General features: G+C 40.2%; 1 protein-coding gene across 2 annotated transcripts; it reads left to right on the forward strand.

The window, feature by feature from the left end:
• Window positions 1-31: 31 nt before the first annotated feature.
• Window positions 32-13,188, forward strand: LOC110517780 (butyrophilin subfamily 2 member A1). 2 transcript variants are annotated; one of them, XM_036973713.1, is made up of 4 exons: window positions 32-335; window positions 10,140-10,484; window positions 10,692-10,994; window positions 12,956-13,188. In XM_036973713.1, exons 1-4 carry the CDS (start codon window positions 266-268, stop codon window positions 13,093-13,095), a joined length of 858 nt encoding a protein of 285 aa, XP_036829608.1. In that variant the 5' UTR covers window positions 32-265; the 3' UTR covers window positions 13,096-13,188. The 2 variants fall into 2 exon arrangements, with proteins under 2 accessions (XP_036829608.1, XP_036829609.1); XM_036973714.1 differs by lacking the exon at window positions 12,956-13,188 and having other exon boundaries at window positions 10,692-11,014.
• The last annotated feature ends 1,814 nt before the right edge of the window (window positions 13,189-15,002 follow it).

The raw sequence follows: 15,002 nt of genomic DNA on the forward strand, positions 1-15,002 counted from the left end.
GCTGGCTCTCTTTCTCCGTGCTTCCATAACCAACTAAACTCACGGTGAAACAAAGTGAAAGTAACTTTTGTTTTGTTTCACTCTTCTACTTGCCGTCTTTCCTTGAACACGTTTGTGTCGCGTTTAATTGTTATGTTGGTCCTAGATTATGTTCCTATGAGACTTTTGGGCTTTTTTTCCCGGGTTTACTGACCGGAACTCAGTTTTAATTTCCTATTACAAACAGCTTTCAGCAACAATATTTACATTTTAAAAAACATGTGAAATGAAGACGTCAGCAGCTTGTTGTTTCGGGGGAATTATTCTGTGCATCGGCCTTTCGTTGAGAGCAGCAGGTAGGTTTAAACTTTAATTATAGTTTTTAATTACGATACCAGAGAAATGTTATTCAAAAACAGGCACTTGTTTTTATCAAACCCTCCCGTTGATTTTCGGCCCCATCGTCAAAAAGACAGAACGACATGTTTTTTATTTCCTTACGCTCGTAACGTAAGTAAATACTCTGTCCAGCGTCATGTCTGGAGACCATTCCAAGGCGACAGGTGTCGTTGACAACAAACCTTGGTTACATTCCAAACACTTAACAGACACACCCTCACTTCTGATGACGTTTCATGACGTCTGACGAGTTTACGCTTACAAGGGGAGGGAGGAAGGAGAAGGCCTGTTTACAAACCTACGAAGAAGACTGAAAAGTTGTATTTTGTTTATGTCTACAGTAACTAAGATGCTGTGTTACAGGTCTGCTCTGACTGTACACGATTATTGTTCTATTTAGTTATTAACATATTTCCAAGTGAAAAAGGTCTTAGGAACGTGTATTTGTAAAACATTTTTTATTCATTTTTTTTTTTTTTTTTTTTCTCAGAATAGTTCCTGATTACACTAAAGAGGGTTTTTGGTCTCTCTTACTACAGAGAACCCTTGGTTTGGTCTTGAACATAATTTTCTGTTCAGTTGAATTTCAAAAGCCGGATAACGACAAGGAACCGAGATCTGCACCATTTAAGTCAATTTAAAGTGAAAATAGCTTATTCCATCAACTCTGAGGTTGATGGAATAAGCTATTTTCACTTTAAATTGACTTAAATGGTGCAGATCTCGGTTCCTTGTCGTTTACCTTCACTGCTCCTACAGTTATTCATTTTATATAATCTTTGTTTGTTTTGTCTTTGTCTATAGTTTCTCTTAATGCTAGGGGGGATACGAAACAATGTAAAAAGCACAAGGCCTTATTTTTATTTGCTAAACAATTTAGAACAGATTTTGAGTCTCACTCAATTTCGGCTGAGGCCAACTTCTGGAGGTCACAGTGGGGCGACGATATTTGTATTTCCCATGGCTCTGAACGCTCCGCTGGTGTCACTACAATGAAAAATACCTTTGGTGGTAATATTCTACACTCTGTGACCCCTTTGGTGGTAATATTCTACACTCTGTGACCCCTTTGGTGGTAATATTCTACACTCTGTGATCCCTTTGGTGGTAATATTCTACACTCTGTGACCCCTTTGGTGGTAATATTCTACACTCTGTGACCCCTTTGGTGGTAATATTCTACACTCTGTGACCCCTCTGGTGGTAATATTCTACACTCTGTGATCCCTTTGGTGGTAATATTCTACACTCTGTGACCCCTCTGGTGGTAATATTCTACACTCTGTGACCCCTTTGGTGGTAATATTCTACACTCTGTGACCCCTTTGGTGGTAATATTCTACACTCTGTGACCCCTTTGGTGGTAATATTCTACACTATGTGACCCCTTTGGTGGTAATATTCTACACTCTGTGACCCCTTTGGTGGTAATATTCTACACTCTGTGACCCCTTTGGTGGTAATATTCTACACTCTGTGACCCCTTTGGTGGTAATATTCTACACTCTGTGACCCCTTTGGTGGTAATATTCTACACTATGACCCCTTTGGTGGAAATATTCTACACTCTGTGACCCCTTTGGTGGTAATATTCTACTCTCTGTGACCCCTTTGGTGGTAATATTCTACACTCTGTGACCCCTTTGGTGGTAATATTCTACACTCTGTGACCCCTTTGGTGGTAATATTCTACTCTCTGTGACCCCTTTGGTGGTAATATTCTACACTCTGTGACCCCTTTGGTGGTAATATTCTACACTCTGTGACTCCTTTGGTGGAAATATTCTACACTCTGTGACCCCTTTGGTGGTAATATTCTACACTCTGTGACCCCTTTGGTGGTAATATTCTACACTCTGTGACCCCTTTGGTGGTAATATTCTACACTCTGTGACCCCTCTGGTGGTAATATTCTACACTCTGTGACCCCTTTGGTGGTAATATTCTACACTCTGTGACTCCTTTGGTGGAAATATTCTACACTCTGTGACCCCTTTGGTGGTAATATTCTACACTCTGTGACCCCTTTGGTGGTAATATTCTACACTCTGTGACCCCTTTGGTGGTAATATTCTACACTCTGTGACCCCTTTGGTGGTAATATTCTACACTCTGTGACCCCTTTGGTGGTAATATTCTACACTCTGTGACCCCTTTGGTGGTAATATTCTACACTCTGTGACCCCTTTGGTGGTAATATTCTACACTCTGTGACCCCTTTGGTGGTTATATTCTACACTCTGTGACCCCTTTGGTGGTTATATTCTACACTCTGTGACCCCTTTGGTGGTAATATTCTACACTCTGTGATCCCTTTGGTGGTAATATTCTACACTCTGTGACCCCTTTGGTGGTAATATTCTACACTCTGTGACCCCTTTGGTGGTAATATTCTACACTCTGTGACCCCTTTGGTGGTAATATTCTACACTCTGTGACCCCTTTGGTGGAAATATTCTACACTCTGTGACCCCTTTGGTGGTAATATTCTACACTCTGTTACCCCTTTGGTGGTAATATTCTACACTCTGTGACCCCTTTGGTGGTAATATTCTACACTCTGTGACCCCTTTGGTGGTAATATTCTACACTCTGTGACCCCTTTGGTGGTAATATTCTACACTGTGACCCCTTTGGTGGTAATATTCTACACTCTGTGACCCCTTTGGTGGTAATATTCTACACTCTGTGACCCCTTTGGTGGTAATATTCTACACTCTGTGACCTCTTTGGTGGTAATATTCTACACTCTGTGACCCCTTTGGTGGTAATATTCTACACTGTGACCCCTTTGGTGGTAATATTCTACACTCTGTGACCCCTTTGGTGGTAATATTCTACACTCTGTGACCCCTTTGGTGGTAATATTCTACACTCTGTGACCCCTTTGGTGGTAATATTCTACACTCTGTGACCCCTTTGGTGGTAATATTCTACACTGTGACCCCTTTGGTGGTAATATTCTACACTCTGTGACCCCTTTGGTGGTAATATTCTACACTCTGTGATCCCTTTGGTGGTAATATTCTACACTCTGTGACACCTTTGGTGGTAATATTCTACACTCTGTGACCCCTTTGGTGGTAATATTCTACACTCTGTGACCCCTTTGGTGGTAATATTCTGTTCTCTGTGACCCCTCTGGTGGTAATATTCTACACTCTGTGACCCCTCTGGTGGTAATATTCTACACTCTGTGACCCCTTTGGTGGTAATATTCTACACTCTGTGACCCCTTTGGTGGTAATATTCTACACTCTGTGACCCCTTTGGTGGTAATATTCTACACTCTGTGACCCCTTTGGTGGTAATATTCTACACTCTGTGACCCCTTTGGTGGTAATATTGTACACTCTGTGACCCCTTTGGTGGTAATATTCTACACTCTGTGACCCCTTTGGTGGTAATATTCTACACTGTGACCCCTTTGGTTGTAATATTCTACACTCTGTGACCCCTTTGGTGGTAATATTCTACACTCTGTGACCCCTTTGGTGGTAATATTCTACACTCTGTGACCCCTTTGGTGGTAATATTCTACACTCTGTGATCCCTTTGGTGGTAATATTCTACACTCTGTGACCCCTTTGGTGGTAATATTCTACACTCTGTGACCCCTTTGGTGGTAATATTCTACACTCTATGATCCCTTTGGTGGTAATATTCTACACTCTGTGACCCCTTTGGTGGTAATATTCTACACTCTGTGACCCCTTTGGTGGTAATATTCTACACTCTGTGACCCCTTTGGTGGTAATATTCTACACTATGTGACCCCTTTGGTGGTAATATTCTACACTCTGTGACCCCTTTGGTGGTAATATTCTACACTCTGTGACCTTTTTGGTGGTAATATTCTACACTCTGTTACCCCTTTGGTGGTAATATTCTACACTCTGTGACCCCTTTGGTGGTAATATTCTACACTGTGACCCCTTTGGTGGTAATATTCTACACTCTGTGACCCCTTTGGTGGTAATATTCTACACTCTGTGACCCCTTTGGTGGTAATATTCTACACTCTGTGACCCCTTTGGTGGTAATATTCTACACTCTGTGACCCCTTTGGTGGTAATATTCTACACTCTGTGACCCCTTTGGTGGTAATATTCTACACTCTGTGGCCCCTTTGGTGGTAATATTCTATACTCTGTGATCCCTTTGGTCACTTTATTTGTCTTGTGATCCGTTACAATGACATTACACTCATTACTGTAAACTTCTACGGGTACAACACCAAACATGAGAATGATCAGTTACAATGACATTACACTCATTACTGTAAACTTCTACGGGTACAACACTAAACATGAGAATGATGAGTTACAATGACATTACACTCATTACTGTAAACTTCTACGGGTACAACACCAAACATGAGAATGATGAGTTGCTTGAATCTATAGAGAAACATATACTTCATTGGTTATCTAAATGAATCTATTATCTACGTTTCCCAATTCGTTATTATTGATAGGAGGGGACTTTAACATCACTATAGATAATTCAACTGATAGATGGCCCTCAGGTAGGCCAACCAATCAGAATTTGGGTGTAATACTTTTTATGGAGAAGTTTGATCTTACTGATATATGGAGAGAGAGGTTTCCAACAAAACAGGTTCCAGACAACCCAGAATAGATTTAGGTTTATATCGAAATGTATTGAAAGTGAGTGTGTTACTACACATATTTGTACTGCTCCCCTCACAGACCATAGGGCCATTTACATTGATATCAACATTTTCCCCCTGATACGAACCTTGGTAGAGCATCCTACTGGAAGCTAAATAGCTCGTTATTAAATAATGATTTAGTTAACTGGATAATAGAGATGGATTAAATCAACTGGATAATAGAGGGAGATTAAATCAACTGGATAATAGAGGGAGATTAAAATCAACTGGATAATAGAGGGAGATTAAAAACAACTGGATAATAGAGATGGAGATTAAAATCAACTGGATAATAGAGATGGATTAAAATCAACTGGATAATAGAGGGAGATTAAAATCAACTGGATAATAGAGGGAGATTAAAATCAACTGGATAATAGAGATGGAGATTAAAATCAACTGGATAATAGAGGGAGATTAAAATCAACTGGATAATAGAGGGAGATTAAAATCAACTGGATAATAGAGGGAGATTAAAATCAACTGGATAATAGAGGGAGATTAAAAACAACTGGATAATAGAGATGGAGATTAAAATCAACTGGATAATAGAGATGGATTAAAATCAACTGGATAATAGAGGGAGATTAAAATCAACTGGATAATAGAGGGAGATTAAAATCAACTGGATAATAGAGGGAGATTAAATCAACTGGATAATAGAGGGAGATTAAATCAACTGGATAATAGAGGGAGATTAAATCAACTGGATAATAGAGATGGATTAAATCAACTGGATAATAGAGGGAGATAATAGAGAGAGATTAAAATCAACTGGATGATAGAGATGGATTAAATCAACTGAATAATAGAGGGAGATTAAATCAACTGGATAACAGAGATGGATTAAATCAACTGGATAATAGAGGTAGATTAAATCAACTGGATAATAGAGGGAGATTAAATCAACTGGATAACAGAGGGAGATTAAATCAACTGGATAATAGAGGGAGATTAAAATCAACTGGTTAATAGAGATGGATTAAATCAACTGGATAATATAGGGAGATTAAAATCAACTGGATAATAGAGATGGATTAAAATCAACTAGAAAAGATTGTGTTCTTATCTTCATATCATGGTATTCCAATGATAGAATAACTTACATATTTATGCATAACCATTACCAAGGATCAGAAGTCTAGAGGCTTAATACATTTTAACCTTCTTATTAAAAAACCCCAGAAGAAGCAAAATCAATGGCTACAGAGGGACTTATCTTTAAAAGGTAGATTCCTAATAACAAAGGCTGAAGGTATCTCTAGACTAACATACGGCCACTCTATCTTTATATCTTGACAGTAAAATAAGCAAGGAGATAGACCAGATGCTTTTCAACTTTCTGTGGAGAAACCGTACCCGTTACATTATAGGAAAACTGTTTTAATGAACACTTATGGGGGGCTGAATTGTAAATAATACTTTTAAGATCAATTGGATAAAACAATTCCTCAGAGGATACAATTCTATGTGGAATTGTATTCCTCATCATGTCTTCTCTACTTTTGGTGGTCTTACATTATAATATTGACAAAGTTCCAGTGAAACTTTCTGTTTTCCATCTGCAGGTTTTCTTGTCATGGTCCTTGATTTATAAACTCAGATTTCTTCACACAGATATTATATATGAAGTAATCGGGACATATTGTATAAAAATACTTCTTTGTTTTCAGAATATTGGTTCCGAAATAATATCCTATTGGTGCCAACTGGTAAATGCAGAGGCTCTTTTACTCAGTTATAAGGAATTCTGATCACTTTACAAGGTCCCTGTAACACCTAAAGATGTTGCCATTGTTTTAGATGCCATTCCCTCAGGTGTTGCTGTATAAGGTTTTCCACTAGATGTTGGAACATTGCTGCTATAACAGACTCCACTCTTCTGGGAAGGTTTTCCACTAGATGCAGGAACATTGCTGCTATAACAGCCTCCACTCTTCTGGGAAGGCTTTCCACTAGATGCAGGAACATTGCTGCTATAACAGCCTCCACTCTTCTGGGAAGGCTTTCCACTAGATGTTGTGACATTGCTGAGGGGTCTTGCTTCCCATTCAGCCACAAGAGCGTTAGTGAGGTCGGGCACCGATGTTGGGTGCTTAGGCCTGAACCATGAAAAACAGCATCATCACTCCAGAGAACGTGTTTCCACTGCTCCAGATTCCAATGGCAGCAAGCTTTCCACTCCAGCCGATGCTTGACATTGAGGTGATCTTATGCTTGTGTGCAGCTGCTCGGCCATGGAGACCCATTTCAAGACACTCCCGACGAACAGTTATTGTGTTGCTTCCACTAAAATGGTGCCTGAAGTAAACGAGGGCTGTTTTATGGGCTCCTGACCAATCGTGACCCAGTACCGCTTTTCATCCATATGTAGCTACATTTTAAATGGTGTTTTTACATTGGTTAAAATTAAAAGCAGAGACTCAGAGCTACACAATGGTGTATCATACACTGCAGTTGAGGAACACTGGAGAAAGTCATTCTGCTTTGAATGTTGAGAAACTTGTAACTCTACTTCTGAGGAAATGGCCCTTGAATGTTTTGGTGCACCTACTGGGGAGCTCTTCTTTCTCTACGCTCATTCAGCAACGTTCACACCCTCTTAAGCCTTAGCCCCCACCCATCTCTTTAAGGATTCACATGTGAGGCCATGTGCTAAACAGACGGAGTAGTGTAGTAAACAACCAAAGATTTAGACTGAAAGTGGTGAAAGTAGTAGACTACAATAAGGAAAAACTCCAGGTTAAAATACACTTCATCTAGTCCTTGGTCAATATACTGACTTTGGTGCAGGTCATGTTGTTTTACACGTTACCATCTCTGGTAAACACACACTATATCAAATTAAATCCAAGTTTATTTGTCACATGTGCAGGATACAGGAGGTGTAAACTGTACAGTAACAAAAAACAGAACGTGTCAATATATTAAAACAAGAACAACAAGTGTCAATGCCAGTAGAGAAAGAAGAATACAAGAACAATAACCATATCAGTGACACTGGTGATAGATGAGGTAGTTACAGTTGAAGTCGGAAGTTTACATACACCTTAGCCAAATACATTTAAATTCCGTTTTTGACACTGTGTGCTCGCGTTATAAGGGGACATCGGCAGACACGATCCTCTGTCAATTAGTAGACGACGTGAGAAACATTTTCACAGAACTACTGAAAGTAACAAAAATGCAGTTTTCATGTTCTAGTATCAAAACAGACATACAGTCATTAAACCAAGTGGAAACCTACAGTCATTAAACACTGTCTACCACATACAGTCATTAAACACTGTCTACCCCATACAGTCATTAAACACTGTCTACCACATACAGTCATTAAACACTGTCTACCACATACAGTCATTAAACACTGTCTGCCACATACAGTCATTAAACACTGTCTACCACATACAGTCATTAAACACTGTCTGCCACATACAGTCATTAAACACTGTCTACCACATACAGTCATTAAACACTGTCTACCACATACAGTCATTAAACACTGTCTGCCACGTACAGTCATTAAACACTGTCTACCACATACAGTCATTAAACACTGTCTACCACATACAGTCATTAAACCCTGTCTGCCACATACAGTCATTAAACACTGTCTGCCACATACAGTCATTAAACACTGTCTACCACATACAGTCATTAAACACTGTCTACCACATACAGTCATTAAACACTGTCTGCCACGTACAGTCATTAAACACTGTCTACCACATACAGTCATTAAACACTGTCTACCACATACAGTCATTAAACCCTGTCTGCCACATACAGTCATTAAACACTGTCTGCCACATACAGTCATTAAACACTGTCTGCCACATACAGTCATTAAACACTGTCTACCACATACAGTCATTAAACACTGTCTACCACATACAGTCATTAAACACTGTCTACCACATACAGTCATTAAACACTGTCTGCCACATACAGTCATTAAACACTGTCTACCACATACAGTCATTAAACACTGTCTACCACATACAGTCATTAAACACTGTCTACCACATACAGTCATTAAAGTGGAAACCAGCCTGAAGCGGTTTCTGTTCTTCTTTTGGGCTCCTAATCCCCGACACATCTTTTATTTCTGAGGTGCCACATCCACGAGTGTATAAATTCTCGTGGACATTTTTTGGACTTCACTAATTTCCTCACGCCGAAACCAGATGAGATACATAGCTAGTTAAATCAGAGCTTAAAAGCCTAAAATATGACATTATCGACGTCAGAGTGGACTGTTTTTTTTGTGACTTTTGTCACACGAAAATATGCAAATAAATGCTAGAACGAGCCAATAGGATCTCACTAGCACGATTTTTGGCTCTGCCCACCTCCTTGCTTGTTCTGCCCACAATTATTAATTTTCACCCATTGGAAACAACAGGCTGTGGTCTATCTTCGTCAGGCTGTGGGTAACTGGTGCATGGAATCAGGCGCAGGAGAGCAGAGATGAGTGTAGTAAGGTAATTTATTCCATGAACAGCACCAAGTATAAAACAAATACTAAAGGTGCGTGAAATAACCGGTCGCTCGTAAATAACGGGCGTAGCAACAAACCCGGCAAACAATACCAGCCAACCAGTAACGACCTGAACATTATATACAAACAATACCAGCCAACCAGTAACGACCTGAACATTATATACAAACAATACCAGCCAACCAGTAACGACCTGAACATTATATACAAACAATACCAGCCAACCAGTAACGACCTGAACATTATATACAAACACGCACACAAATATGGGGGAACCAGAGGGTTAAATAATGAACATGTAATTGGGGAATAGAAACCAGGTTTGTAGAAAACAAAAGACAAAACAAATGGAAAATGAAAAGTGGATCGGCGATAAGCTAGAAAGCCGGTGACGTCGACCGTCGAACGCCGCCCGAACAAGGAGAGGGACTTCGGCGGAAGTCGTGACACTCTCGGGTTAGTTATAAAAACATTAGCTAACGTTAGCATGCTCGCGCTAGCTAAGACTCTTGTCAGTAGAGGGAGCACATAAGGAGAAAATTCAAGTATTTCATTCATCGTGTCATTTTGTTTTTTTTTCTCCAGGGTCGTCTCAGATTCAACTTGTCGGTTCAGCTGATCCAGTCGTTGCCTTGGCTGGTGACAACGTCATACTACCATGTTACCTGGAACCCAACGTCAGTGCTGTGGACAAGATGGTGGAGTGGACAAGATCTGACCTGAAACCTCAAAGGGTCCATCTTTACCGTGAAGGTCGAGACTCCGACGGTGAACAGCTTCCGTCCTACAGGGGAAGGACATCACTGTTTAAAGAAGAACTGAAGAACAGCAATGTCTCTTTAAAACTGACCGGAGTTACCCTCTCTGATGCTGGAGACTACAAGTGCTTCATTCCAACACTGAAGGAAACAACCATTCCACTCATAGTTGGTAAATCATAAATACTGGAGTGAACAAGTGATCAGAGGTTTCTGAGTACAATCATAGCTCTATATGCTGAAAGGGGAAATTATCGTGTCTGTTTTTATCTTGTATCTGTGTAGGTGCTGTATCTCAGCCAGTGATCTCTGTTTTATCTTGTATCTGTAGGTGCTGTATCTCAGCCGGTGATCTCTGTTTTATCTTGTATCTGTGTAGGTGTTGTTTCTCAGCCAGTGATCTCTATTAATGGAACCAAAGACTGGGGGGTGGTCCTGAAGTGTGACTCCGGAGGCTGGTACCCACAGCCTGAGCTTGAGTGGTTGGACAGTCATGGAAACGTCCTCTCTGCTACTGAACCCACTGAGACAAGCAACTCAACAGAGACCGAGATGAACCCTGAGGGTCGCTACACCGTGAGACGATATGTCACCGTCCGGAACACTGACAACAACAGGTTCACCTGTAGAGTTGTACAGCCGCAGATCAACCAGACAAGGGAGACACAGATTCATGTCCCAGGTGAGGTTTTCATTGGTTAACCCACGTACCTGAGACCTTTTCTTTAGATAGACTAGTGGAAAAGATCAGGTTTCCAATAGGATGACCTTGATGGTCTAAGTTGTTTTGAGTTGTATTATGTTATATACTATAATTTACTCCCTGTCATACAGTAGATATATAGGTGTTATAATGTGTTATAATGGTTCTACCAGTCATACAGTAGATATATAGGTGTTATAATGTGTTATAATGGTTCTACCTGTCATACAGTAGATATATAGGTGTTGTAATGGTGCTACCTGTCACACAGTAGATATATAGGTGTTATAATGTGTTATAATGGTTCTACCTGTCATACAGTAGATATATAGGTGTTATAATGTGTTATAATGGTTCTACCTGTCATACAGTAGATATTTAGGTGTTATAATGTGTTGTAATGGTTCTACCTGTCATACAGTAGATATATAGGTGTTATAATGGTTCTACCTGTCATACAGTAGATATATAGGTGTTATAATGGTTCTACCTGTCATACAGTAGATATATAGGTGTTATAATGTGTTATAATGGTTCTACCTGTCTAACAGTAGATATATAGGTGTTATAATGGTTCTACCTGTCATACAGTAGATATATAGGTGTTATAATTATTCTACCTGTCATACAGTAGATATATAGGTGTTATAATGTGTTATAATGGTTCTACCTGTCATACAGTAGATATAGGTGTTATAATGTGTTATAATGGTTCTACCTGTCTTACAGGAGATATATAGGTGTTATAATGCGTTATAATGGTTCTACCTGTCATTTTTTTTATTTTTTTTATTTTACCTTTATTTAACCAGGTAGGCTAGTTGAGAACAAGTTCTCATTTGCAACTGCGACCTGGCATACAGGAGATATATATAGGTGTCATAATGCATTATAATGGTTCTACCTGTCATACAGGCGATATGTATGTGTTTTTATGTTGTGTAATGTTTTTATGTTATAATGGTTCTACCTGTCATACAGTAGATATATAGGTGTTATAATGTGTTAAGGGTTCTATCTGTCATACAGTAGATATATAGGTGTTATAATGTGTTATAATGGTTCTACCTGTCATACAGTAGATATATAGGTGTTATAATGGTTCTACTTGTCATACAGTAGATATATAGGTGTTATAATGTGTTATAAGGGTTCTATCTGTCATACAGTAGATATATAGGTGTTATAATGGTTCTACCTGTCATACAGGAGATATATAGGTGTTATAATGGTTCTACCTGTTATACAGGAGATATATAGGTGTTATAATGCGTTATAATGGTTCTACCTGTCATACAGGAGATATATAGGTGTTATAATGCGTTATAATGGTTCTACCTGTCATACAGGATATATATAGGTGTTATAATGCGTTATAATGGTTCTACCTGTCATACAGGAGATATATAGGTGTTATAATGGTTCTACCTGTCATACAGTAGATATATAGGTGTTATAATGGTTCTACCTGTCATACAGTTGATATATAGGTGTTATAATGGTTCTACCTGTCATACAGGCGATATGTATGTGTTTTTATGTTGTGTAATGTTTTAATGTTATAATGGTTCTACCTGTCATACAGTAGATATATAGGTGTTATAATGGTTCTACCTGTCATACAGTTGATATATAGGTGTCATAATGTGTTATAAGGGTTATATCTGTCATACAGTAGATATATAGGTGTTATAATTGTTCTACCTGTAATACAGTAGATATATAGGTGTTATAATGGTTCTACCTGTCATACAGTACATATATAGGTGTTATAATGGTTCTACCTGTCATACAGGAGATATATAGGTGTTATAATGGTTCTACCTGTCATACAGTACATATATAGGTGTTATAATGGTTCTACCTGTCATACAGGAGATATGTATGTGTTTTTATGTTGTGTAATGTTTTAATGTTATGATGGTTCCTCTCTGTTTCAGACGATATGTTTCCTAGCGTGTGGTGGATTGTTGGTATAATAATACCAGCTGTAGCAGCCATTGTAGCTGTTGTTGTGCTGTTCTACTTTCGCAGAAAACGTCGTCATAAACTCAAGAAAGAAGGTAGTTTTTTGTCTTGAACTCTGTGATTGTTACGATCAACTTCTTGGTTTTGTACCATTTTACTTGCTTGTTTCCTTTGTGCTGCCATTTTAATTATTGATTTGTAACTATTTATCTGTAATTTTAAGTGTTGCTTCGTAAACAACAGGTGTAGACTAACACTGAAATGGTCCGTTTCCAACAATGCAGAGTTAAAGATAACATTTATTTTTAGCTTTGTTCTAGGAATACGATGCATTAAAACTAAAAGCAGATTTGCTCATGGAGAACCTAGGAACCTCAAGAATTAATGGGTTACCCAACTCAGGTGTCTATACTTCAACTGCAAAGTTAGATAAACTTCTGTCTTATGAACTAGGACCTTGTAAACAAAAAGGGAGGAATGCAGAGATCTATGGGTCCATGGTGAAGTCCAGCCAACCTCTTGATACAGAATGCAGAGATCTATGGGTCCATGGTGAAGTCCAGCCAACCTCTTGATACAGAATGCAGAGATCTATGGGTCCATGGTGAAGTCCAGCCAACCTCTTGATACAGAATGCAGAGATTTATGGGTCCATGGTGAAGTCCAGCCAACCTCTTGATACAGAATGCAGAGATCTATGGGTCCATGGTGAAGTCCAGCCAACCTCTTGATACAGAATGCAGAGATCTATGGGTCCATGGTGAAGTCCAGCCAACCTCTTGATACAGAATGCAGAGATCTATGGGTCCATGGTGAAGTCCAGCCAACCTCTTGATACAGAATGCAGAGATCTATGGGTCCATGGTGAAGTCCAGCCAACCTCTTGATACAGAATGCAGAGATCTATGGGTCCATGGTAAAGTCCAGCCAACCTCTTGATACAGAATGCAGAGATCTATGGGTCCATGGTGAAGTCCAGCCAACCTCTTGATACAGAATGCAGAGATCTATGGGTCCATGGTGAAGTCCAGCCAACCTCTTGATACAGAATGCAGAGATCTATGGGTCCATGGTGAAGTCCAGCCAACCTCTTGATACAGAATGCAGAGATCTATGGGTCCATGGTGAAGTCCAGCCAACCTCTTGATACAGAATGCGTCTTAAAGGGATATCTGGGGGGTCTTAAAGGGATATCTGGGGGAGTCTTAAAGGGATATCTGGGGGTATAATAATACCTTAAAGGGATAGTGGGTGTTAAATAAAGAGAAAGAATACAGGGATACTTTGGGTTTAGGTAATGAGACCCTTTCATCTACTTACCCAGAGTCAGATGAACTCGTTGGTATGGTGTGGGTCATAACCCACAGTCCACTTGGTTCAGATCCGCGCGACGGAGATGGGTTTAGGGCCATTAAAGGGGGAGGTGGGTGGCGGGTTGAATAAAGAGAAACAAGACCTTTGTCTTCCTTACTGCCTGCCTGCCTTCCTGTCTTCCTTACTGCCTGCCTGCCTTCCTGTCTTCCTTACTGCCTGCCTTCCTGCCTTCCTGTCTTCCTTACTGCCTGCCTGTCTTCCTTACTGCCTGCCTGCTTTCCTGTCTTCCTTACTGCCTGCCTGCCTTCCTGTCTTCCTTACTGCCTGCCTGCCTTCCTGTCTTCCTTACTGCCTGCCTGCCTGTCTTCCTTACTGCCTGCCTGCCTGCCTGCCTGTCTTCCTTACTGCCTGCCTGCCTGCCTGCCTGTCTTCCTTACTGCCTGCCTGTCTTCCTTACTGCCTGCCTGCCTGCCTGCCTGCCTTCCTTCCTTACTGCCTGCCTGTCTTCCTTACTGCCTGCCTGCCTGTCTTCCTTACTGCCTGCCTGCCTGCCGGCCTTCCTTACTGCCTGCCTGCCTGTCTTCCTTACTGCCTGCCTGCCTGTCTGCCTCACTGCCTGCCTGTCTTCCTTACTGCCTGCGTGCCTGTCTGCCTCACTGCCTGCCTGTCTTCCTTACTGCCTGCCTGCCTGTCTGCCTCACTGCC

This window comes from Oncorhynchus mykiss, unplaced genomic scaffold (assembly GCF_013265735.2).
Source record: "Oncorhynchus mykiss isolate Arlee unplaced genomic scaffold, USDA_OmykA_1.1 un_scaffold_296, whole genome shotgun sequence".
Lineage (NCBI taxonomy): Eukaryota > Metazoa > Chordata > Actinopteri > Salmoniformes > Salmonidae > Oncorhynchus > Oncorhynchus mykiss.